The sequence below is a fragment of the Eriocheir sinensis genome, chromosome 10 (genome assembly GCF_024679095.1).
Source record: "Eriocheir sinensis breed Jianghai 21 chromosome 10, ASM2467909v1, whole genome shotgun sequence".
Lineage (NCBI taxonomy): Eukaryota > Metazoa > Arthropoda > Malacostraca > Decapoda > Varunidae > Eriocheir > Eriocheir sinensis.
Window position 1 is genome coordinate 15292489 of NC_066518.1, and position 24756 is coordinate 15317244.

Genomic DNA, 24756 nt, shown 5'->3' on the forward strand with positions numbered 1-24756 from the left:
TTGGACTCGCAATAACCAGCAAGTACCCTTCCGATTAGAGCCAGGCAAGACTCATTAGTCGATCTCCGGGTACTGCCAGGACCTCACACACCACACACCCCATCCCCCTTGCACAAAGGGGACAGTAACCATTCCTAGTCAGGGGAAAAACCCGGCCTGAGCGAGGCTCGAACCTCTGTCTGCCACGCCGCGAAGCCTGGCAGCTCAGCACTTTACCGACTGAGCTATCAGAGTAGTGTGAATATGTGTGTGTGTGTGTGTGTGTGTGTGTGTGTGTGTGTGTGTGTGTGTGTGTGTGTGTGTGTGTAAAGCTAATATGTTTTCCTGTGTCTGCATAACTCTTACCAAACCAAACACACAAACATACAAATACAACCCCCTCCCCCCGCACACTTTTTTCACTATATTCCTCACAAACAAATACAAAATCGAAACAATTCAAGATAAAAAACAAAACAAAAATAAAACATGAAAGGGGAACGAAAACGAAAAAAACAAAACAAAAACTCCCATTCCTTTTTCTTCGACAACGCCGGCAGGGACGAAGGCATCGGCGGCGGTGTAGCCTTAAACATAAAACACCCAACAACTCCCCGCCATCCATTATCAGCTCCCTGAACTCTATACCGCCGGAGTCTCGCATATAATCTTGGCCCTAGAAAAGTAAGCGAGCAAGCGAGCGAGCGACCGGCAGGGGTAGTGGCTTCCCTCAAGTGCGATAACTGGGGGTCCTCAAGTTGTTAGTTTTTCCCAGCTTCGTCCATTTTCCGGGATGTGGTTGGCCTCTTTGCGGGAAATTCGATCACTTGGGAGTTGGAAGGATTACGAGGTTTCCAGGAAGAAGGAAAGCCATAAAAGAGAGCATGAAGGGGAGGTGGGGTGTGTGGGGAGGGAGGTTGTGTGTGTGTGAGAGTGCAGGAAGAAGAGAAGGAGGATGTGTAGAGATGACTGTACGGTGGGTGAGGTTCGTGTGTGTGTAGGTGGGTGTATGTGTGTGTGCGTATGAAAGAATGACGTATAGAGGCGACTGTATGATAAGTTGAGTGAGATGAGGTGAGAGTGGCGGTCAGTGCATGGAAGGTTAGACATTTTATAGGCATTAGAAGAAGAGGAGGTGACGGAGGAGGAGGAGGAGGAGGACGAGAAGGTTGATAATGCATGAGCAGGAGAGACCCAGGAAATGTATGGAAGCTCAGACTTTTTAGAGGCGTGAGAAAATGAGGTGAAGGAGGAGGAGGAGGAGGAGGAGGAGGAGGAAGACGAGTAAGTTAAGGATGCATGGGAAGGCGAGACCCAGCATCCATATATTACCCCTTCGCATTGCCTCATCTCGACCCTGGTATCTATAAGCCGTTTCAAGCTTAAAAAGAGGAAGAGGAGGACGAAGAGAAGGTGGAGGAGGATGGTGACTCAGTATAGATCGGACAGCCCCGTGTACCATTAGATCGCCCTCCTCATCCATCCACCCCTTCCATCTCCCCTTCCACTCCCCCTCCACAATGCCTCACCCGACCCTAGTATCTCTAAGCCAATTATCCGTCATCGCCGTCCCTTTCATTGGAGTCAAATTTGTAGCCCCCCCCCTCCCTCCGGATGACGAGTGGCGCTGTTTTGTCGCACGGAGGAGGAAAATAACGAGGGATTTGTCTTGTATTTATTTCCCTGTGTGTGTGTGTGTGTGTGAGGGGAGAGGCGAGGTGAGGTGAGGTGAGGTACGTGGGGGCGGGGGAGGGGGGGGTTGTCCCGGATTCTTGTGTTTTGTTTTGAGTGATGGCTGTGTTGGGGACGTGTTGTGTTGTGGTGTGAGTGTGTGTGTGTGGGTGTGGGTGTGGGTGGGTGGGTGGGTGGGTGTTGTGCAGCGTTTGTGGGTTTGATTTTGTTTTTCTGTTTGTTTATCTCTTAGTGTTTGTCTAGGTACCTGTCTGCCTGTTTGTCTATCTGTCTGGCTGCCTGTCAATGTGCTTCCTTTTTTTGACATAACGGCTATAGATCTTTCCCTCTTTCTTTTATTATTTCTTTCGTCCTTTCCTTCCTTCCTTCATTCATTCATTCAGTCATTCATTTAGTCAGTCAGTAAGTCAGTCAATCAGTCATTCCATCCTTTCTTCCTTCCTACCTACCTACCTACCTTCCTTCCTTCCTTCCTTCCTTCCTTCCTCCCTTCCCTTCTTCCTATCCACCTTCTTACCTACCTGTAATGCTAATCAATATTCATTTACTAACTCAAAATTTTCCCTCCGATATTTGTTCTGTTAATAAAATATGATAACGTGTTAAGGGATTTTGAAGTAATCTGCAGGTACGTCTGGATTTGTTAACATCAGCCGCCTGAGTCAGCAGCACTGTATTAATAATAAATATCTTTGTTTACCTTCGCCAGCTGAGAACCGGATTAGGTGTCTGATGCCTTATTTTGTTTGTAACTTAGAAAGGACATTTGTATATTGCTTTACACTCATCAACATAAGTAGCCTTAGTGCTATATATATATATATATATATATATATATATATATATATATATATATATATATATATATATATATATATATATATATATATATATATATATATATATATATATCATACACAGACACACACATGCACACACACGCACACGAAAACGCGCGCGCGCGCAAACACACGACTGTTTCCCGCCTTCGTCACCAGCATGCACGGTCACCATACAACTGACGCATCGTCTCCACCACCACCACCACCAAACTTTTTGGAAACATTACCATCTCACTTCGCAACACAACTTCTGGTCAAGACTTTTACCTAATATTTTTTTAATTCGTCTGTGTCTTCTGTTGCACATCTCTTCAGTATCATCACCTGCGCCTCGAGGGAGCAGGTGAGCGCAAGTCTCAGGGCCGACCGCCTCGCCGAGACCTCCAGCGCGGGGTCTGGTGTTCTCCCCATCAGCAGATTCAGCCTGGAGGTGGAGACGTTCGCGTGATTCCCTTACAGCAGAGACACACACGATGACAGGTCTTGCTAGGCATGACTCCCGTAAACTTCTCACCACGCCCGTCGGAAGGATTTAGTTTCCCTGATTCTGATTCCCTGATTTGACACCCCAGCATGACCCCCATTGCTAGGTTACTTAACTCGACACCCCAGGATATGTAACTCAACGCCCCCAGGATGACTCCCCCATCGCTGGGATATTTAACTCAACGCTTCCAGGATGACTCCCCCATCGCTGGGATATGTAACTCAACGCCCCCAGGATGACTCCCCCATCGCTGGGATATTTAACTCAACGCTTCCAGGATGACTCCCCCATCGCTGGGATATGTAACTCAACGCCCCCAGGATGACTCCCCCATCGCTGGGATATGTAACTCAACGCCCCCAGGATGACTCCCCCATCGCTGGGATATTTAACTCAACGCTTCCAGGATGACTCCCCCATCGCTGGGATATGTAACTCAACGCCCCCAGGATGACTCCCCCATCGCTGGGATATTTAACTCAACGCTTCCAGGATGACTCCCCCATCGCTGGGATATTTAACTCAACGCCCCCAGGATGACTCCCCCATCGCTGGGATATTTAACTCAACGCCCCCAGGATGACTCCCCCATCGCTGGGATATTTAACTCAACGCTCCCAGGATGACTCCCCCATCGCTGGGATATGTAACTCAACGCCCCCAGGATGACTCCCCCATCGCTGGGATATTTAACTCGACGCTTCCAGGATGACTCCCCCATCGCTGGGATATGTCATTCAACGCCCCCAGGATGACTCCCCCATCGCTGGGATATTTAACTCGACGCTTCCAGGATGACTCACCCATCGCTGGGATATGTAATTCAACGCTTCCAGGATGACTCCCCCATCGCTGGGATATGTAATTCAACGCTTCCAGGATGACTCCCCCATCGCTGGGATATGTAATTCAACGCCCCCAGGATGACTCCCCCATCGCTGGGATATGTAATTCAACGCCCCCAGGATGACTCCCCCATCGCTGGGATATGTAACTCAACGCCCCCATGATGACTCCCCCATCGCTGGGATATGTAGCTCAACGCCCCCAGGATGACTTCCCCATCGCTGGGATATGTAACTCAACGCCCCAGGATGACTCCCCCATTGCTGGGATATGTAAGTCAACGCCCCAGGATGACTACCCCATCGCTGGGATATGTAATTCAACGCCCCCAGGATGACTCCCCCATCGCTGGGATATTTAACTCAACGCCCCCAGGATGACTCCCCCATCGCTGGGATATTTAACTCAACGCCCCCAGGATGACTCCTCCATCGCTGGGATATTTAACTCAACGCCCCCAGGATGACTCCCCCATCGCTGGGATATGTAATTCAACGCCCCCAGGATGACTCCCCCATTGCTGGGATATGTAATTCAACGCCCCCAGGATGACTCCCCCATCGCTGGGATATTTAACTCAACGCCCTCAGGATGACTCCCCATCGCTGGGATATGTAATTCAACGCCCCAGGATGACTCCCCAGCGCTGGGATATTTAACTCAACGCCCACAGGATGACTCCCCCATCGCTGGGATATGTAACTCAACGCTCCCAGGATGACTCCCCCATCGCTGGGATATGTAATTCAACGCCCCCAGGATGACTCCCCCATCGCTGGGATATTTAACTCAACGCCCCCAGGATGACTCCCCCATCGCTGGGATATGTAATTCAACGCCCCCAGGATGACTCCCCCATCGCTGGGATATGTAATTCAACGCCCCAGGATGACTCCCATCGCTGGGATATCTAACTCAACGCCCCAGGATGACTCCCCATCGCTGGGATATTTAACTCAGCGCCCCAGGATGACTCCCATCGCTGGGATATTAACTCAACGCCCCAGGATGACTCCCCATCGCTGGGATATTTAACTCAACGTCCCAGGATGACTCCCCATCGCTGGGATATGTACTCAACGCCCCAGGATGACTCCCCATCGCTGGGATATGTAACTCAACGCCCCGGATGACTCCCCATCGCTGGGATATGTAACTCAACGCCCCAGGATGACTCCCCATCGCTGGGATATGTAACTCAACGCCCCAGGATGACTCCCCATCGCTGGGATATGTAACTCAACGCCCCGGATGACTCCCCATCGCTGGGATATGTAACTCAACGCCCCCGGATGACTCCCCCATCGCTGGGAGATGTAACTCAACGCCCCCGGATGACTCCCCCATCGCTGGGATATTTAACTCAACGCCCCCAGGATGACTCCCCCATCGCTGGGATATGTAACTCAACGCCCCCGGATGACTCCCCCATCGCTGGGATATGTAACTCAACGCCCCCAGGATGACTCCCCCATCGCTGGGATATGTAACTCAACGCCCCCAGGATGACTCCCCCATCGCTGGGATATGTAACTCAACGCCCCCAGGATGACTCCCCCATCGCCGGGTTCCCGTCTGAATTTACATTTCTTACATTCTTTACATTTCTTAAAACCATTACATGTATTTATTATTTAAATGAAGGTGTCTGGGCGTAATGAGGTACCGTACTAGATTCTTGCCATGTGCGTTCCAGTACCTCAACAAATGTTATATCGACTTCATTTGTCCGTCACCGTCAAAGTCACTTCCATAACTTTTCCAATGACGTCACTGAAGAACGTATACTCGAAAATTTCCCCAGTAACTAACACTACTCAGATCTAACCTTCTCTGGCCATTCTGAAGTCGCTCCTACATTATAGGAAGCTTAACCAGAATGTCTTTATCTCAACACTGTGGCAAAGTTTCCTCGCCAACATCGTCACTGTGGTCGTGATTTTATTTCACGTGTGTTATTGTATCAGCAAGGATTAAGGTTTATACTCCTAACTCAATAAATAACTTGCACTTGCCAGGAGAGGTGCCATATTTCCTGTTAAAGTTTGCTGCGGGCTGATTGGTTGAAGACACATTGTTCGAATAACACCATCGTATTGGAAATCATTGTCAGGTAATGTGAGTCAAAAATTGTTTATCAACTCAAGTTTCTCCCTTCGCTATATGTTATGTCAATTATAATCGAAAACAGGTTAAAAGAATATGAAGTAATGTGCTGGTAAGTCTCGATTTGTTAAAATTAGTCGCCAAGTCTGCAACACAAGCTCGTGGTCGGATGCGCGCTCCTTCACGTGTAACTTTTTACATATTCTAACGCAAATTGGGACACTGTACGAAACAAAACATGTAATTCATAACTACTTTTAAAGTCTACAGTCTACCCAACAGACTCAGATGAGAGCACGAGTGATGGTGAAATGATGTGATGTGAAGGTGGGGATAGGATTACAGGTGCTGCCTTGTATAGGCCACCCGGCCTTTTGCAGACTCCTTACGTTCTTATGTTATGTTCTTATGACAAGGACGACAAAATTATTTAATCACCTCCTCTGAGGTGACTTAATTTTTCTGCGTCACTGCGTAGGTACTGTTTGTTGCCAGCCCTTTAATTACCCCCCCCCCCCTTACCTCCATTACCCGCAGGCTGTGTGTGTTTGTGCGTATGTGTGTGTCTGTGTGTGTGGCGTCGGTGACCTTTCCCGACTCTGCTGGATGAAGGACGTACAGGGAAGGAAGGAAGGAAGGGAAGGGAAGGGAAGGGAAGGGAAAGGAAGGGAAAGCTGTCACTTTCCACACGACCCACGGCGAGGCTGCATTATACGGGACACACGGAAGCTAGGGAAGGAAAGGGAGGAGAGCTTGTCACTTCCCACGCAAGCCTTAGTCGGTCGCAGGAGAGGAAAGAGCTCTTCCCATTCCACACCACTAACGGAGAGGCGAATCAGCTTACGAAAGGCGCACGGCAACAAGGGAAGACATGCAGGCAGGCCCGTCCGGCGCTTCCCTTACCCCTCGAGGATCGGCGGCGCTGCGTGTAATGTAACCTTTCATCGCTTGTTGTCTTTCCCGGAACACAGCTGCGGGTCGCGCCTAGGTAGGTCACTCTGGGGGCGGGGTTGTGTAATGCTGGGGTGCTGAACCGTGGAGTTGGCGGGGGCATGGCAGGCTGTATGTTTTTATGTGTTGTTTTGGGTCAGGGCTGCCACCTCCTCCGCCACCACTACGACCACCTCCATTTCGCATTCTGTTTTTCTATCCCGCCTCTCTCTCTCCCTCTCGGCAACTAACCTCATACTCCCGCCCCTTACATCACCCAATATCTCCCTTTTGCCCTTTTGCTTGTTCTCGTGCTATTAAAGATAGAGAGGCAGCTCACAAAAGGTTCCAGAGCCTTCGAACTCCCGCTAACTATAACCTTTACATATCAGCCCGAAATCGTGCCAAATCTATTCTCCGACTTACCAAAACTTCTTTTATCAATAGAAAATGTCAACACCTTGCTTCTTCTAATTCTTCCCGTGACTTCTGGCATCTAGCCAAAAATATCTCCTCCAATTTCACTTCTTCCTCTTTCCCTCCTCTCCTTAACCCTGACGGCAGCACTGCCGTCTCATCTGTCTCTAAGGCTGAACTCTTCGCTCAAACTTTCTGTAAGAACTCCATCTTGGACGATTCTGGGCATATTCCTCCTACTCATCCCCCCTCTGACTCCTTTATGTCTGTTATTAAGATTCTTCCAAATGATGTTTTCTATGCCCTCTCTGGCCTCAACTCTCAGAAGGCTTATGGACCTGATGGAGTGCCTCCTATTGTCCTTATAAACTGTGCTTCCGTTCTGACACCCTGCCTGGTCAAACTCTTTCGTCTTTGCCTATCAACATTTACCTTTCCTTCCTGCTGGAAGTATGCCTTTGTACAGCCTGTGTCTAAGAAGGGTGACCGTTCCAATCCCTCAAACTACCGCCCTATAGCTTTACTTTCCTGTCTATCTAAAGCTTTTGAATCAATCCTTAACCGGAAGATTCAAAAGCACCTTTCCACTTCTAACCTTCTATCTGATCGCCAGTATGGGTTCCGCAAGGGGCGTTCTACTGACGATCTTCTTGCTCTCTTAACTGACTCTTGGTCATCCTCTCTTAGCCGTTTCGGTGAAACTTTCCCTATTGCGCTAGACATATCGAAAGTCTTCGATAGAGTCTGGCACAAGTCTTTGCTTTCTAAACTGCCCTCTTTCGGATTCTATCCCTCTCTCTGTTCCTTTATCTCCAGTTTCCTTTCCGGCGGTTCTGTCTCTGCGGTGGTAGACGGTCGCTGTTCTTCCCCTAAACCTATCAACAGTGGTGTTCCACAAGGCTCTGTCCTATCACCCACTCTCTTCCTGTTATTCATCAATGATCTTCTTTCCATAACAAACTGTCCTGTCCACTCATACGCCGACGACTCCACTCTGCATTATTCAACTTCTTTCAATAGAAGACCCTCTCAACAGGAAGTACACGACTCCAGACTGGAGGCTGCAGAACGCTTAACCTCAGACCTTGCTCTCATTTCCGATTGGGGCAGAAGGAACCTTGTGTCCTTCAATGCCTCAAAAACTCAATTTCTCCACCTATCAACTCGACACAATCTTCCAAACACCTATCCTCTATTCTTCGACAACACTCAGCTATCACCATCTTCAACACTAAACATCCTCGGTCTATCCTTAACTCAAAATCTCAACTGGAAACTTCACATCTCCTCTCTCGCTAAATCAGCTTCCTCGAGGTTGGGCGTTCTGTATCGTCTCCGCCAGTTTTTCTCCCCCGCGCAGTTGCTATCCATATACAGGGGTCTTGTCCGCCCTCGTATGGAGTATGCCTCTCACGTGTGGGGGGGCTCCACTCATACAGCTCTTCTGGACAGAGTGGAGTCTTAAGGCTCTTCGTCTCATCAGCTCTCCTCCTCCTACTGATAGTCTTCTGCCTCTTAAATTCCGTCGCGATGTTGCCTCTCTTTCTATCTTCTATCGATATTTCCACGCTGACTGCTCTTCTGAACTTGCTAACTGCATGCCTCCCCCCCTCCCGCGGCCCCGCTGCACACGACTTTCTACTCTTGCTCATCCTATACTGTCCAAACCCCTTATGGAAGAGTTAACCAGCATCTTTACTCTTTCATCCCTCACGCTGGTAAACTCTGGAACAATCTTCCTTCATCTGTATTTCCTCCTACCTACGACTTGAACTCTTTCAAGAGAAGGGTGTCAGGACACCTCTCCTCCCGAAATTGACCTCTCTTTCGGCCACCTCTTATGATTCTTTTTTAGGAGCAGCAAGTAGCGGGCTTTTTTTATTATTGTTTCCTTTTTTTGTGTGCCCTTGAGCTGCCTCCTTTGTTGTAAAAAAAGAAAAAAAAATTACCAGCCTTCACTCCTTCCCCCTCCTATCACCCAACCTCTCCCTCCCGCCACCAAATCATCCTACCTCCCACTCCCTGCCCCATCACGCAATATATTCCTTCCTCCCCCCTATTCCCAACCCTTTCCTTCCCCTCTCATCACCCACCATCTCCCTCTCGCTCCCGGCCCCACCCCATCACACAGCCTCTCCCAACCGTCCCCCTAAAACCAAACTCCCTCCTATCCTCCCCTTACTCTTTCCTCTCACCCCACTCTGTCCTCTACTTCTCTTATCCCTCTCTCCCTCTCCTTCCCCCTTTCATCACCCATCATCCAATCTCTCCCTTCCACCCCCCTAAGACCAAACTCCCTCCGTCCATCCCTCATATCTTTCCAACCATTCTTCCCCCCGCTCATCTCCCCCTCTCTTTCCTACCCACTACGTTCCTCACACCCTCCTTCTCCCTCTTCTCCCCTCCCCCACTTCGCGTGAGTGTTGGGCGGGGCTGTGCGTTACGTAACCGTCTGTTTGTTTGTTTGCTACATCACGACGCTTTTTCTTGTATGTTAATCCTCTTACTCTCGTTTTTCTCTCTCTCACTCTTTTTCTCTCCCCCCCTCTCTCTCTCTCCACCGATGCGTTATTAGTATATATGTTTCTATCGTCCTCAACTGCTGCCAGATGCCACAGGTAGATGGGTAGGTAGGTAGGTAAGTAGGTAGGAGAGAAGATAGAAAGATAAGTGATAGGTAAGTAGGAAGGTAGGTAGGTGTCAGTAGGTAGGAATGTAGGTAGGAATTACTTGTGGTTTGACGTCGAAATGGCTACTGTGACGGGTGGAACGTAATGAATTCGATGCGGTGGAATAGGAGGAAGAGGAAGAAGAGGAGGAAGAGGAGAAGGCGAAAATAGAGGAAGGAAGTGAGAGGAAGAGTAGAAGAATGGAATAAGAGGAAGAAGAAAAGAGGAAGGAAGAATCAAGAAAAGAAACATGGAAACATGGAAATGTAGAAATGCAGGCAACAGAAAGCCTACTGACTCATTACGAGGTCGCCCGCTTGGGTGATTTAATCTGCTCGACAGTCACTTGGGGCTGGAGGAGCAGATGAAAGCACCTCGATATTGAGGAACAGATGAAAGCACCTCGATATTGAGGAACAGATGAAAGCACCTCGTTATTCCGTTTACTCCCGACTCAGCAAAATAACGGTCGATTCTATATTTGAAGGAGTTGATGGTATTCGCATTTACTACTTATGAGGGAAGATTGTTCCAGTGGCGGATGACTCGGTTTGAAAAGAAACACCTTCCAATGTCTGTGTTACATCGACTCGACTGAATGGGTAAGTCGTTATTTCTAGTTCTTGAGTTGGTTTGCAGTTCAAAGAATTTGGAGTAATCGACGTTATTGAACTTTTTCAGGTACTTGAAGACTTGAATCATATCCCCTCGTAGGCGTCTTTTCTCCAATGTAAAGAGATTGAGTCGCTTGAGTCGTTCCTCGTACGGTTGAGCCCTTAAGGTTGGAATCATCTTCGTGGGACGTCGTTGAATCCTTTCCAGAAGAAGAGGAGACTTAAGTGGAGAAAAAGAGGAAGAGGAAGAGCAGCAGCAGGTGGAAGGAGGAGGAGGAGGCTAGATGATATAGAGAGAGGCAAGAAGAGCTGAGACACGTGGCAGTCGTAAAGAAACGCTTGCATGATTTATGAGGACACGTCACCCTATGATAATAAAGAGATTACTCACTCATTCGTACTTGACACACAACAGGACGCTGAGAGACACGACACGAAAGGATGAAGTAATGGACGTTTTCTGGAGCGTTAGACAAATGAAGAAGATTTTAGGAGGGGAGGGGTAGTTAGGGGGAAATTAAAGAGCAAAATACAGATGTGGAATGACTAGAAGAATGCGAGTAAACGAAGATTGCTAAAGAAAAGGAAAAAGAAAGATGAATTACTGGACGTTTTCTTGAGAGTTAGACAAATGAAGACGATTTTAGAGAGTAAATGAAGATTGCTGAAGAAAAGGAAAAGAAAGATGAATTACTGGACGTTTTCTTGAGAGTTAGACAAATGAAGACGATTTTAGGGGAGGGGGGAGGCTGTAGTTAGAGGGAAGGTAAAGATGAAGGTAAAGAGCAAAATAAAGCTGTGAAAAGAATAAAAGAATGGAGTAAGAAAAGAGGGAGGAGAAAGGTAGCGGCAGGAAACTGAAAAAAAAAAGAAAGAAGAAGGATTGAAACTAAGAGAAGAAAGACAGGAAAAAGAACCCCCCCCCCCCAAACTTAGGTAAAAAAAAATAGAACGGGAGAAGAGGAAGGAAAAAGAATAAAACATAGAAAAGAAGAGGGATTGAAGAGGAGGGTAGGAGGGGGCAAAATGGACAGCACTTACACTCTCATAAGTAAAAGAATAAACTGTGAACGAGGAAGGGATGCATACGATGAAAGTCTTAGAAATTCCAACATCTTTTACTTAAGCTTACGGACAAGTTTGTTTCATATTAATTTAAACTGTAAGCGTCTTAGTATGGGGGGGAGAGAGAGAGAGAGAGAGAGAAGGTATAAAAAATAGAGGAGAGAAAATTGGTCGGTTCTCCTCCTCCTCCTCCTGCTCTTCTTCCTCCTCCTCCTCCTCCTCTTCTTCTTTCTTCTCCTTTTTTTCGTGTTTCATCGATTTCCACGTAATTCACAAAGAAACACACACACACACACACACACACACACACACACACACACACACACACACACACACACACACACACACACACACACACACACACACACACACACACACACACACACACACACTTGCTCAAAATGTTAATTTCCACTCATTACCTTATTAGTATTTTTTATCTACTCCAGTATCACCCCCCCTCCCCCCCCCCTCACTCTCCCCTCCCCCTATACTTTCCTTTGTTCCTCCTCGTCATAATCAATTCATTCCCGTCGTTTGTTATCATCACCATCATCATCGTGTGTGTGTGTGTGTGTGTGTGTGTGTGTGTGTGTGTGTGTGTGTGTGTGTGTGTGTGTGTCGCAATGGTAGTATTATATTATTCTCTTTGCGAGGTGTTTGATTTTGAATTTTTTTAACTCATTATCCCCCTCTCTCTCTCTCTCTCTCCTTTTCCTCCTGTCCCATTCTGTTAGATAAGCTTTCTCCTCCAGTCCTTCTCCTCCTCCTCCTCCTCCTCCTCCTCCTCCTCCTCCTCCTCCTCCTTCACCCTCTCCAGACCTAATAACTTCGCTCTCTCATCTCCTTCCTTCCTCCTCTCTCACACCCAGCAAGCGTAGGAAAGGGAGAGGGAAAGGGAGAGGGAGAGGAGGTAGAAGAGGGCGGGGGCGGGGCAGCGTGTTGGTGTTGGGGGAGAACGGACGCGGAAGGGGCAGCGTTAGGATGGCAAGGGGGGTAACTATACTATCTGACGTCATCGCAGTGGGCCCAAGAGTAGCAGCTAAAGGGACGCGTGTGGGTGTGTAAGATGTGTGTGTGTGTGTGTATGTGTGTGTGTGTGTGTGTGTGTGTGTGTGTGTGTGTGTGTGTGTAGGGAGTGACGTCAGGTACGGTTTATGAGAGAGAGAGAGAGAGAGAGAGAGAGAGAGAGAGGTTATTGACTGTGTATTAAGTCGGAGGCGTTAAAAAAATGGTAATATTGTCTTTGGTGGCCTCAATATGGAAACCTCTTCTCTCTCTCTCTCTCTTTCAACGGATGGCACTTAAGAGGAGGTTCAATGCACTGTTTTTTTTGTTTTTTTTCGTTTATGAGTGGTGGTGGTGATGGTGGTAGTGGTGGTGGTAGTGGTTGTGAAGGAACAGGGAATATAGGAAGCGAAAGGAAATGGATTGTAATAGAGAAAAGAGACAGAAGAAAGAGAATAAGAATAAGGTATATGGAGAGCTATGTAACGTGACGATATGTATTTATAGTGAAGGGAAGAGGACGGAAGGAAGAGAATATGAGGAAAGAAAAATATGAAGAAAGAAAGATACATCGGGAGGTTTTGGAATGATATATCTGACTGGTACAAACTTGAAGGGTACGAAGGAGTGACGGGAGCAAAGGGAGGAAGGGACGTGTAGGGAAGGGTGTACATAGGCTATCAATATCAATGGTGGAGACTTCAAAGAAACAGAAGGGGAATCAAGAGAGGGAGAGGAAGGGAGAACGGTACTGAGAGTGTGCATCGGGTATCACTGTACACAGCGGAGTCTTCAAGGGGATGAGAGAAGAGAGGAGGGGAGAAACCTATGTATATTTTTTTTAGGTTCTGCTTGTAGCGCCGGTAGGCTCTTTTGAGGGACCTCTTGGGCGGCCCCAGCCCGTTAGCGGCGCAGGTGAATTTAATTTATAGTGGCTGCCGTGATATATGACTCTTGCTTGGCCCATGCTGCCCCCGGTGCTCCTCTGGAACGAAGTCGCTGAAGTTAGAGTTGATTGAAGATCTGGGCAGCATGTGGGTAATCTCCTGCCACTCGACGATGGTTTAAAATATCAACGTGCTCCGGTGGGACTCGTACCTAGATCCATGGGCTCACCAAGCTTGGAGGGAAATGTACGATATAAGGAAGGGAATGAGAGAGGAGTGAATGATTTGGAAGGGGAAAGAGTGAAGGATAAGGATACGGTAGGAGAGAAGGGCGAAGAAAGGGGAGGAAAGAGTAAGAGCTAATGAAGGGTGGTGGAGGGGGAAGGGAGGGGAAGGAGGGAAGGATGAAGAGGGAAAGAATGAATGATGATGAAGGGGAAGGAGTGAGGGATGAAGAAGGGGAAAGTGTGACGGAATAAGAATAATGTGGGATGAGAAGGAGGAAAGAATGAAAGACGAGGAAGAGGAAGGAGAGAGTGAGCGTTAAGGAAGGGGGAGGAGTGAGTGATATGGAGGGGAGGAATGAAGCACGAGGAAGGGGAAGGAGAGAAAGGAGGAGAGAGAATGAGGAGGGAGAGAGAGAGAGAGAGAGAGAGAGAGAGAGAGAGAGACAGAGAGAGAGAGAGAGAGAGAGAGAGAGAGAGAGAGAGAGGGAGAGAGGGAGAGAGAGAGTAAGGGGTAAGGAGGGGCGGTAAGGGGCAGGCAGGGGCGTCCATCATAGCCCTTAATTAAGCCCCGCCCAAGCCCCAGATTGATGTGGGAGGATAAACTGTCCCGAACCTTTAGAAAAATTATCCACCTTATTCATTATTAGACTCTCCGAACCTTGCTCCCTCTCGCTCCCTCTCGCTCACTTACTTACTCACTCACTTACTTACTCACTCACTTTCTTATTCACTTGCGCCACTCTCTCTCTCTCTCTCTCTCTCTGGTGCAATCTTTCTATCTCATCCTTATTATTTTCTTTCTCCTCTCTTCTCTTTTCCCATCTCTTCTTTTCTCACCATTTCTTCTTTTCTCTTTTTCTTATCCTCTCCTCTCCTCTCTTCCTCTTCCTCTTCCTCTTCCTCTTCCTCCTCCTCCTCCTCCTCCTCACACCAATGTTACTACTACTACTTGTACTACTACTACTACTACTACTACTACTACTACTACTACTACTACTACTAGTACTACTACTACTACTACTACTACTACCACGACCACAACTACTACTATTACTTCTTTTACATTTCCTCAATTTCATATTAAAAATTCATATTCCTCTCCTCATTATTCGCATCATTATCGTGTGGGAATGAAATTATTAAGTCATTACACCGCCAAATTATATACCGTAGTAGTACATGTTGTTAGCGTGTTCCAATATAGAAGGGGTCACGTTATGTGGTCGTGTGAAGTGTATTATTTTTTTCGACGGTGATTTTGACGTATTGAAATGTAGTTATTTTCATTATTATTTTTTTCTCGATAATTTTTGATGTAGAGATGGGCAGCTATTCTCATTAATGTTGTTGATTTTTCGAAGGTAATTTTCTCTAAGGTATTTTTTTCTAAGGGAATTTTTTCTAAGGGAATTTTTTCTAAGGGAATTTTTCTAAGGTAATTCTTTTTCCCTTCGGTAATGATGACGTACTTCTCCTTCCCTCTATGTGATTGCCGCTCATTACCGTCGTCGTCCTCCTCCTCCTAATAATCATTGCGGCAATCACGAATATTGCCTCGTAATTACTACTGTGCTCGTTATTATCATTGCCGGCGCCTCATTATCGCCCCCCTCCCCCCCTCCGGTCGGCCACATCCACATCGGGCGTCCCAGCCACCACCACCACCAAAATCACCATTGCCTCCACCTCCATCACCACCGCTTTCCCCTCCATCATCCCCACCACCATCGCTTCTACCTTCATCACCATCACGACCATTACCATCAATACCACTGCCATCTTCACAATGCCCAAGATCACCACCACCAATACCATTACCACTCAAATCACCACCACTAACACCACCTTCCACCACCACCACTAACACCACCTTCCACCACCACTAAGATCTCTTTCTCTCAACTAACTTTCTTTTTTCAAGTTCTTTCAACTTCAGTTTGGCGGTGGCCGAACTGGTAGCGTACTGGGCTCACATTCACCGCGTGATGGACGACGCGGGTTCGAATCCCCACGCTACCACTCGGATTTTTCAGTCACCGCCGAGTGGCTTAAAACTACCCACATGCTGTCCTGAAGACCACCCATCAACCCGGACTCTAGAGGAAGCCGTCCAAGCGAATCAAGAACGAGTTCCGGGGGGCAGGATGAGCCAATGCAAGATGGCGCCACTATAAACACTCGCCTGCGCCAGAACGGGCTGGGCCGACCATCAGGCCCCACCTGGAAGAAGCCTTGGACCGACCATCAGGCCCCACCTGGAAGAAGCCTTGGACCGACCATCAGGCCCCACAAGGAAGATGCCTACCGGCGCAACAGGCATCGACTTAAAAAAAAAAAAAAAAAAAAAAAAAAACCTTCACCTCCATCACCACCACCACCCCACCACGGAATGGAGAGAAAGAGCTTTACCGCAAACCTCACTCACCTCACCGCGTAATAACCACACCATTACCGCCGCGACCCTGGACCGCCGCCGTATAATGTGCAAATGGATGCTGAAGATTTCCCCGGCCATGACGTCACGTGATGCTGCAGATGGAAGGAGGCTAAACGCGCGACTTTCTCTGTGTTGTTTTTCCTCTCCTCTTGAGGGGGCGGCGAGGGTGGAGCGAGGTGGAGGGTGGAAGGGTGGGTTAGGATGCTGCATGGACCGCCCATCGCCACCTCGTCCCATCCCGTACCCAGTCTAGACACAAGAGTTCATTTTGGGTCCTTTTGGGTCCTTTTGTGGTAATGTGGTTATGGGAAGATTAGAAGAAGCTGCTGATGTGTGTGTGTGTATGTGTGTGTGTGTGTGTGTGTGTGTGCGTGAGCGAGCGTGTGTGTGTGTGTGTGTGTGTGTGTGTGTGTGTGTGTGTGTGTGTGTGTGTGTGTGTGTGTGTGTGCGCGCGCGCGCGTTTTCATTTATAGGGGCTGTTATTGACTGTCCATCTCCTGTCTCTCTCTCTATCTATCTATTTATCTATCTATCTACCTGCCTACATATCTATCTGTTTACACTCACACCCAGACATTTATCTCTCTACTCTTCCTCCTCCTCCACCTCCTCTTCCTTCTCCTCTCCCCCTCCCCCTCCGGCACCACCACCACCGCCCGCATGGCTCCTTCTCCCTTGCCATTATCTCATCCCCAATAGCGTCACTTTATTATCGATTATCGGCTCCGTTACGTGTGTGTGTGGCTGAGAGTATCGGGGCTGTTGTTTTCGGCGGAGGATGAGTACTTATGCATTAACCACACAAGCGAGCGAGTCGGGCTGTTCCTTTCCCACCACTCACTGCACACCCTCTTTCCGCCTCCTCATCCCTCATTCCTCCCTTTCCTTATACTTTACTCCTTCCCTTTCTTCATCTTTCACTCTTCCCTCTCCTCATTCCCCACTTTTTCCTCTTCCATATCATCCACTCCTTTCCCTCTCCCCCTCCCTTCCATCGTTCCTTTCCCTCCAAGTGTCCGCCATACACATAGGCTGCTCCCCTCCTCTCCTCCTTCCTCTCCCTGCAAGTCTCCGCTATGTACATTGATACCCTATGCATACTCTCGATGTGTTTCTTCCTACCTTAAATAAACTAAACTACGATCACCATTACCATATTCATCTTTCAGCCTCCACCCACCTCCCTCCTCTTCGTCATCTGTCCACCCATATCGTATCTCTCAGGCCAACTTTCCTCGTAAATTAGCAATATAATTTCCTCTTCTTTATCGCCGTGTCCTTCAGAGAGAATATCATCCCCGAGGACTGTCAGAAAGTTATTTGTGGTGGCCAAGAGAATAGGATGGCACGGGGGCGTCATGGGTTATCTATCGGTGGCAAGGTGAATAAGTAAGACTGACAGCTTGTGGATGAGAGAGAGGCGCCCCTTGGAAAAAGATGGAAGGAGGTTGAAAACCACAGAGGTAGAAGGGATGCGGCGATTGGAAAGTTCTTTCTTTGACTGGATGGAAGAAAGGGCCCATGCCTCTCTTCCTCCATGTCCCACTGTGAGCTACCGAGTTTGTTTCACTTAAGAAATTAACTTCTAAATAGCAAAAGAATAATTAGTACAAGATTTATCAACAGCAAAGGATACAGCTCAAGGACGATAAAGAGATAATTAAGCCTGCTATAGCGCAAAAAGTTGTCAGTGAGAGTACCCGAGAGTTAGATTCGGTTAGAGAGGAGTCGTGATATGAACAGACACTATCGAATAGGTAATAACGGACGATAATGGCTTCATTTTCTTCCTAATTACAAATGGACGACAGCTTAACCTGAATAGTCACTGTTGAGTAGGGAGTGACTGAGGATTGGGTCTTTGTTAGATTTTAAATGAAAAATAGGCGGAAACAACTTGACCCGAACAAACGTTGGTGAGTGTAGCGACTGATGACACAGTTTGTCCGCCGCGCCAGACACTAAACACACTAAAAAAAACTGCCGCACATCGTCGACGAGCCTCGTAAAACGGCCCATTCAGCGAGAGGAAGGGCTCCCGGGCGCCGACATTCAGCCTCGTTTATGTGTCATCGAGTATCGCTGCAGCGGTGGCGGTGCTTCAGGCCGCGTGCGAGGCCGTGTGCGAGTCAACGCCTGCCTTTGTGGCGCGGTGGCCGGCGAGAGGCAGCCCCGCCTGTGTACGGCTATTGTCTCCCGTCACGTCAAAAGGGCAGCAGTGCGGGACTTACTTTTTCAGCGGCTTTGTTTGTAGCGCTGCACCGTGGAGGCGTTACGGATTTTTCTTTCTTTGTATGGCGGTTTTCTGTTGCTATTCGTTTTCACCTGAAATAATAATAGTCTCTTACATCCGGCGTTTGCATTTTTATCGCCATTCTTTGTTTTGTAGTATTGTGTCGCGGAAAAGTATTTCATTTTAACATTATTTTTTTTTACCACTTGTGTGAAGGTTAGACAATACATTTGCTGCCCTCTGCGTCAGCCTGTAACCTTCAACTGTATGGTAAAACACGAACTCCACATATATTTTTTATTGTGAACTTTGGACTTTTATAGACTATTCTTTTAACGTTATATATAAGGATTTTAATATTTTGCATCACTTATTTTCGACTGTATGCTAAAAAAAGCTTTGATTCTCTTACTGGGTTGGGTTTTCAACGCGCTTCTTTTAACAATTTATATACATAAGCGTTTTAATAATTTATATCATCACTATATTTTCGACTGTATATTGAAAAACGTTGATTTTCTTACTGGGTTACCATCTTGGCACCGTAAGAGCAAGTGTTTCTTTCTGGAGCCGCTGAGGAAACACACCCGACTCTCCCTTCTCATATATAAACATTCTAAAATTTTACGTCCCATTTCTTTCAACTGTATGAGAAATGTTGATTATCTTACTGGGTCGTCATCAGGAATAGCTTGGCGCCTTAAGAGCAAGAACGTATTATTTTTCTGGAGTCACTGAGGAAACACCCGAGTCCCCCTTCTCATCGGGGTTACCTTTCCGTGCAGATAATGACTCAACATCCATCATGGCGCGTCCGTCCGTCCGTCCGTCAGTCCGCTTCCTTCTTTCTCTCAGTCGCTCGGTGGAAACATTTCGTCCCGTCCTCTTCCTGACCTTTTCGAACACCGACCAGAAAATTGTGACCCCAGATCGTATGGCGCCACTGACAAGACTTCTCCCATCAAATGTCCGCGGCCATGTGAGTGTGTTGAAGCGGGAAGAGAGTGGAATCCAGACAACTTTCCACCGCGCCAACACAAATCCGAGGAAAAGTTGCTCGGGTAAATGATGCAAATAATAATGCCGCCCACGCTGCTGCTGCCGTTGCCGCTCGTCCTGGTGCTGCTGCTGCTTCGACGCGAAAATTTTTCATAGTTGTGTTGTAAATCTGTGGAGTGGAGTGACCGACGTGTGTGTGTGTGTGTGTGTGTGTGTGTGTGTGTGTGTGTGTGTGTGTGTGTGTGTTTACATTTTTTGTGTGTGTGTTTCCGTGTTTGTTTTTTGTTTGTTTTTGTATTTGTATGTGTTTTTGTGTTTGTTTCTTGCTTTATTATTATTATTATTATTATTATTATTATTATTATTATTATTATTATTATTATTATTATTATTATTATTATTATTATTATTATTATTATTATTATTATTATTATTATTAATTTGTACGTATAATTGTTTTTTTTTGTTGTGTGTTAGTGTGTTTATGTGTGAGTGAGTAAGATACATGTGTGTGTTTAAATCTTCTGTAAGTAGATTATCGTTTAAATATTTTCAACACAATATATATTTATCTTCTGCGCCCTTCACTTATTCTTTCTAAAAAAATATATATGCGTGTTCCACGTTGGCAGTTCAGCAGCGGTTAATCCTTTCGTGTATTTCACATCAAAAATTATCACGGATGTCAGTCCCGACCTCTTAGGCCTCTAATTACTTGGCTGGTCTTGTGGCTATTTGTGTGGGATAATCATATCTTAATACCGAGATTAGAGCCGCGTCCTTCTCCGTTGTTATTTGGCTTATCCGGGTCGAGATGCGGAAGTTGGGAATCATGAGGAGGCGGATTTGAGATCATTAGTACGGCAAGTTCCTGAATCCCGGGAACTCGGCGCTACTCACGGAAGGTTGTGCCGGGCCAAGTAGCGGTAGGTTAGCAGGGCCTCGGCGGTAAGGAGGTGGAGTGGAACCTGACTTTGCGCTAAGCTGCTCATCCGGCTAAACGTTTGCCTATACGTGTTCCTGAGACTGCTGTGAGTACGAAGCCAGAGCAAGAGAGGAGAATCTGAAAGGGATCCGTGTTTATAGATTTTACACTTTTTCTTTAGCAAATAATATTACGAAACGTACATATTAATATTACTCTTGGCGAACGAGACGCTAATAGAAATCTAGTTACCGTTTTTATATTTTGAAGGTCCCTATTTGTCGACAGTCTGGTAAGGGTGAGCATTTTGTAGGCTATAAAGAAGTTCTCGAAATTGAAATAGTTAGTCCTGATTCCTACCTCTGCCTTCTAGCTACACTGTCATGAAAAAAGTAACCATATAGAGAGTAATAATCATTTAGAAATCCAACAAAACCTAAAGAAACATAAGAAAGAAACATAAGAACCTAAAAACCTAAGAAATCAACAGTTGCTATAAGATGATCAGCATAGTTTGAAAATACATAAGAAATATACATTCATAATTAGAATCAAACGTTCTACATATGGTAGGTAAATATATAATTGACAGAGGGATATGAGGTTTGGCGAGGACCGGCACAGTGACCTTGGTCCGTGCGTAGGTAAGGAAATGTGGTTGAGCAGGAGCGTAGACTTTCACACGCAACGAAAAATATTTTGCTGTGGATAAAGAAATACGTAACCTTGCAACATTTTTATTATTTAGCGAGCTGTGTGTGCAGGTCAGTGTGTGTGTGTGTGTGTGTGTGTGTGTGTGTGTGTGTGTGTGTGTGTGTTTACGTAATACTCAACACTGCAAACTCATATAACTTCATCCTCTCAGAAAGCGTATTGAATTGTGTCTAACATTTCATCATTCTCGAAGAATATTAAATCACTTTCACGCTTACATTCGCTTTCTTCACGGGAGGCTCCGTGACCACTCATCAGAAGGCAGGGATTCGATTCCGTCACGGGCGCGGGAAAGATTGAGTGAAATATATAAGACGAAATTTGAAACGTGTCACTGATGTTGAAGTTGAAATGTTTGGCCTCCGGGAATGATTGCATAACGAAAGCTTGGGTGACCTTTGTATATGTGTATGTGTGTGTGTGTGTGTGTGTGTGTGTGCTTCTCTCTCTCTCTCTCTCCTTTCTTTTTTATCTCTTCTATTTATTTTTTTCATTTCCCTCCTTTCCTCCTTCCTTCCTTCATATCCAGTTTCACTTTACATCGTTGTATTCCTTCCCAAACTGTATTATTTTCCTATCGTATTTTTTTCTTCTTCTTTTCCTTTCATTTCAAGACTAACGGAGGGTTTCAGTTTCCGTTGTATATATATTTATTTTTCTTTTTGGTTTATTCTATCATTCGGTGTTGGAGAGAGAGAGAGAGAGAGAGAGAGAGTGACTTCATTAACTGGGGAAATTGACAGAGAGGGGAGCATCATAATGGTAATAAATTGAAGCAAATAAAAAAGCTATAATGAATGTTATCAGCGGGAAGACTTGATAATACAGAGAGTGGACAATGGAACGAACTAAAGGTGAGGGAGAGAGAGAGGGGGGGAAGGGAGTTAGTGTGTATGTGTCGTGTATGTGTGTATGTGTGTGTGTGTGTGTGTGTGTGTGTGTGTGTGTGTGTGTGTGTGTGTGTGTGTGTGTGTGTGTGTGTGTGTGTTTTAAGGTCACCATTTGTCAGTCTTCGTTTTTCTTTGGAGGGAATAGAAAAGAAGAGTAAGGGTTCTGTGTAATCGTGTGTGTGTGTGTGTGTGTGTGTGTGTGTGTGTGTGTGTGTGTGTGTGTGTGTGTGTGTGTTGGGGTATGATAAGTGTGTGTGTTTGTGTGTGTTTGGGGGGGGGGTGAGAAGGGGGGTGTACGTGTGTGTGTTTGTATGTGTGTACCTCTTTCTTTGTCAAGTGTCACCTTAGTTTGTGGTATGTCTTTATGCAAGGCTCTGTGACTTTATGTGCTCAATATTATTTCTGTTACGTCAACTGCAATCTTTTTACCCCTTCATGCAGTTAGTCTATTTAGGTGACTGTCACTCGATTCCTTCGTTTTAACTGCCGCGATGTTTCAAGCCTGACCGTACAGCTGGCAAGGCATTGTAACGAAGGGACTGAACATCGTCTTCGTATTCAATAAGAGAAAGAATCACAAACATACTTTGACCATAATCATTGTCATCTTTTCATTCATTCGTAAGACAGAACTGGACATACTTGTTTAAAACCACACACATACACAAACACACACACATATACAGTAAAGGAAGCAGCTCAAGGGTAAAAATATATGAGAAAGAGAAGACAGCAAATACACACAAACACACACACCAGAGAGAGAGAGAGAGTAGTATATTCACCAATCACTATATAGCTTAGTCGTACCGTAAGATGGCCCTTGGTAGATAATCTAAGTCTATATAGTGTCCACGCTAAAAGCTAAACATGTAAATAAGTGGTCAACGTGAGTCATGTGGCTTCGTCAGTGTTTCTAGAATTTATCGCTTAGCTTGTAAGGTCAATGTGTGTAGTGAGGAGGGGTTGCTACTGCTGCTGCCCCCTGCTGTAGCCTGCCCTGCCCCGCCCTTCTCCATGCTTTGTGTGTGTTCAGGGTGGAGTGAAGCAGCCCGACGAATACTCCTGATTAGGTTGCCTCCAGTGAAGCCGCCTCCGCCTCGCCCTCGCCCTTGCCTCACTCACTGTTTGGGTCGGCGAGCGGGCGAGGTTGTGATGGGACAGGCCTGGTCGGGAGGTGCCTCTTAGGGGGCTTCTTCTTCACCCTTAACACATACATACAGACAGACAGACGCACACATACACACACGCACACACACACAAATAACGTCGATATGAGTCAGTCGATACACGAATGTTTATAAATATTGATGATTCCTCGGCTTTCTCTCTCTCTCTCTCTCTCTCTCTCTCTCTCTCTCTCTCTCTCTCTCTCTCTCTCTCTCTCTCTCTCTCTCTCTCTCTCTCTCTCTCTCTCTCTCTGGCTCTCGCTCTCTTTTTTTTTCTTTCTTTCTTTCTTTCTTTCTTTCTTTCTCTGTTTTTTTCTTCATCGACCGTCAGTATTTTACAATCTGTGCAAGAGATTTTTTAAACACATTTCTGTAGTGCATTTTCTCTCTCTTTTTCTTTTCTCGTTATCTATCTACCTATCTATCTGTTTATCTATCTATCGATCTATCGATCTGTCTATCTCTATCTATCTATCTATCTATCTATCTATCTATCAATCTACCCATCTATCTATTTATCCCTTTCTCTTTCTCTCTGTACTTTTTAGCTCCTGTCTCACGTCACAGCGAGCGAACAAAGAATCAAGCTAGAAACTTCACTATTTCCGGCACTTTTTTCCATTTAAAAATGATGAGACTGACCTTTAGACGCCATTTCCCCCCCCCCCCCCCCCCCCCCCACACACACACGCGCACACGCACACGCACACGAGGAGAAGGAGGGTGGCGTGGGGCAGAGCTCGACAAGGCTTGCTTTAAGGTATTCATTTCTTTTTTAGTCTCTTCTACATCTGTCTCTATCTCCTTCTCTACCTCTCCTCAGCTTCCCCGACCTGCCAGAGAAAGATGAAGAGCTGGAGCAAGAGAGGTAAGAGTCCTCCTTCCTCTGTCCTCTCCCGTATCTTCCCTTAATTAATATATCCCTCTCCTCTCCTTACCTTCATGCCCTCTCCTTAACCATTTCGTGTGTATAGCTAGTGTCTCTTCCCTTTCCTCTTTCTTGGATCCATACATTCCCCGGAAATTCCTCCTCTCGTGTGTGTGTGTGTGTGTGTGTGTGTGTGTGTGTGCCGACCTTGGAGGAGTGGCTGAAGACGTGAGGAGGGTAGGAAGGGAGGAAGGGAAGGGAAGGAGAGGGAGAAGCTGTGCGTGTTGATGAGTCAGCTGCGAGGACAGAACGAGAGGCAAAAAAGTGGTCCACGCATGTCTGTGAACACGCAAGTGTGGGTATATACCCCTTCACTCCGGCGACGCCAACGTCGGCGTACGACGGGCGTCCGACGGCGTCACCGTATGGAAAGGGTTAGTCCTCTTCTAAACCTCTTAATCCTCTTCCATTTCTTCTTAATCCTCTTTTAAACCTCTTAAGAGGAAATGGAAGAGGATTAAGAGGAATTTAGAGGAGGATTGAGAGGTTTAGAAGAGGATTCCATTTCCTCTTGACCCTTTCCATACTGTGACGCCGACGTCTACGTCACGGATGGAAAGTAGTATGGAGTTACAAGTGGTTGGCAGTATTGATTCTGAGCGTGCGTGTGTGTGTGTTTGTGTGTGTTGTGTGTGGGTGTTTTGTGGGTGTGGGGGGTGTAGGTGTGTGTGTATGTGATATGGAGAGGAGGA

At 46.6% G+C, this 24756-nt stretch overlaps 1 protein-coding gene across 1 annotated transcript in view; it reads left to right on the forward strand.

The window, feature by feature from the left end:
* The window catches only part of LOC126996635 (ankyrin repeat and fibronectin type-III domain-containing protein 1-like), a 366486-nt gene that overhangs the window by 32844 nt on the left and 308886 nt on the right, over nt 1–24756 (forward strand). Inside the window, exon 2 of the mRNA XM_050857314.1 lies at nt 23960–24004. Within this exon, the coding sequence (XP_050713271.1) occupies nt 23960–24004 (45 nt within the window). The remainder of the gene's footprint in view (nt 1–23959; nt 24005–24756) is intronic.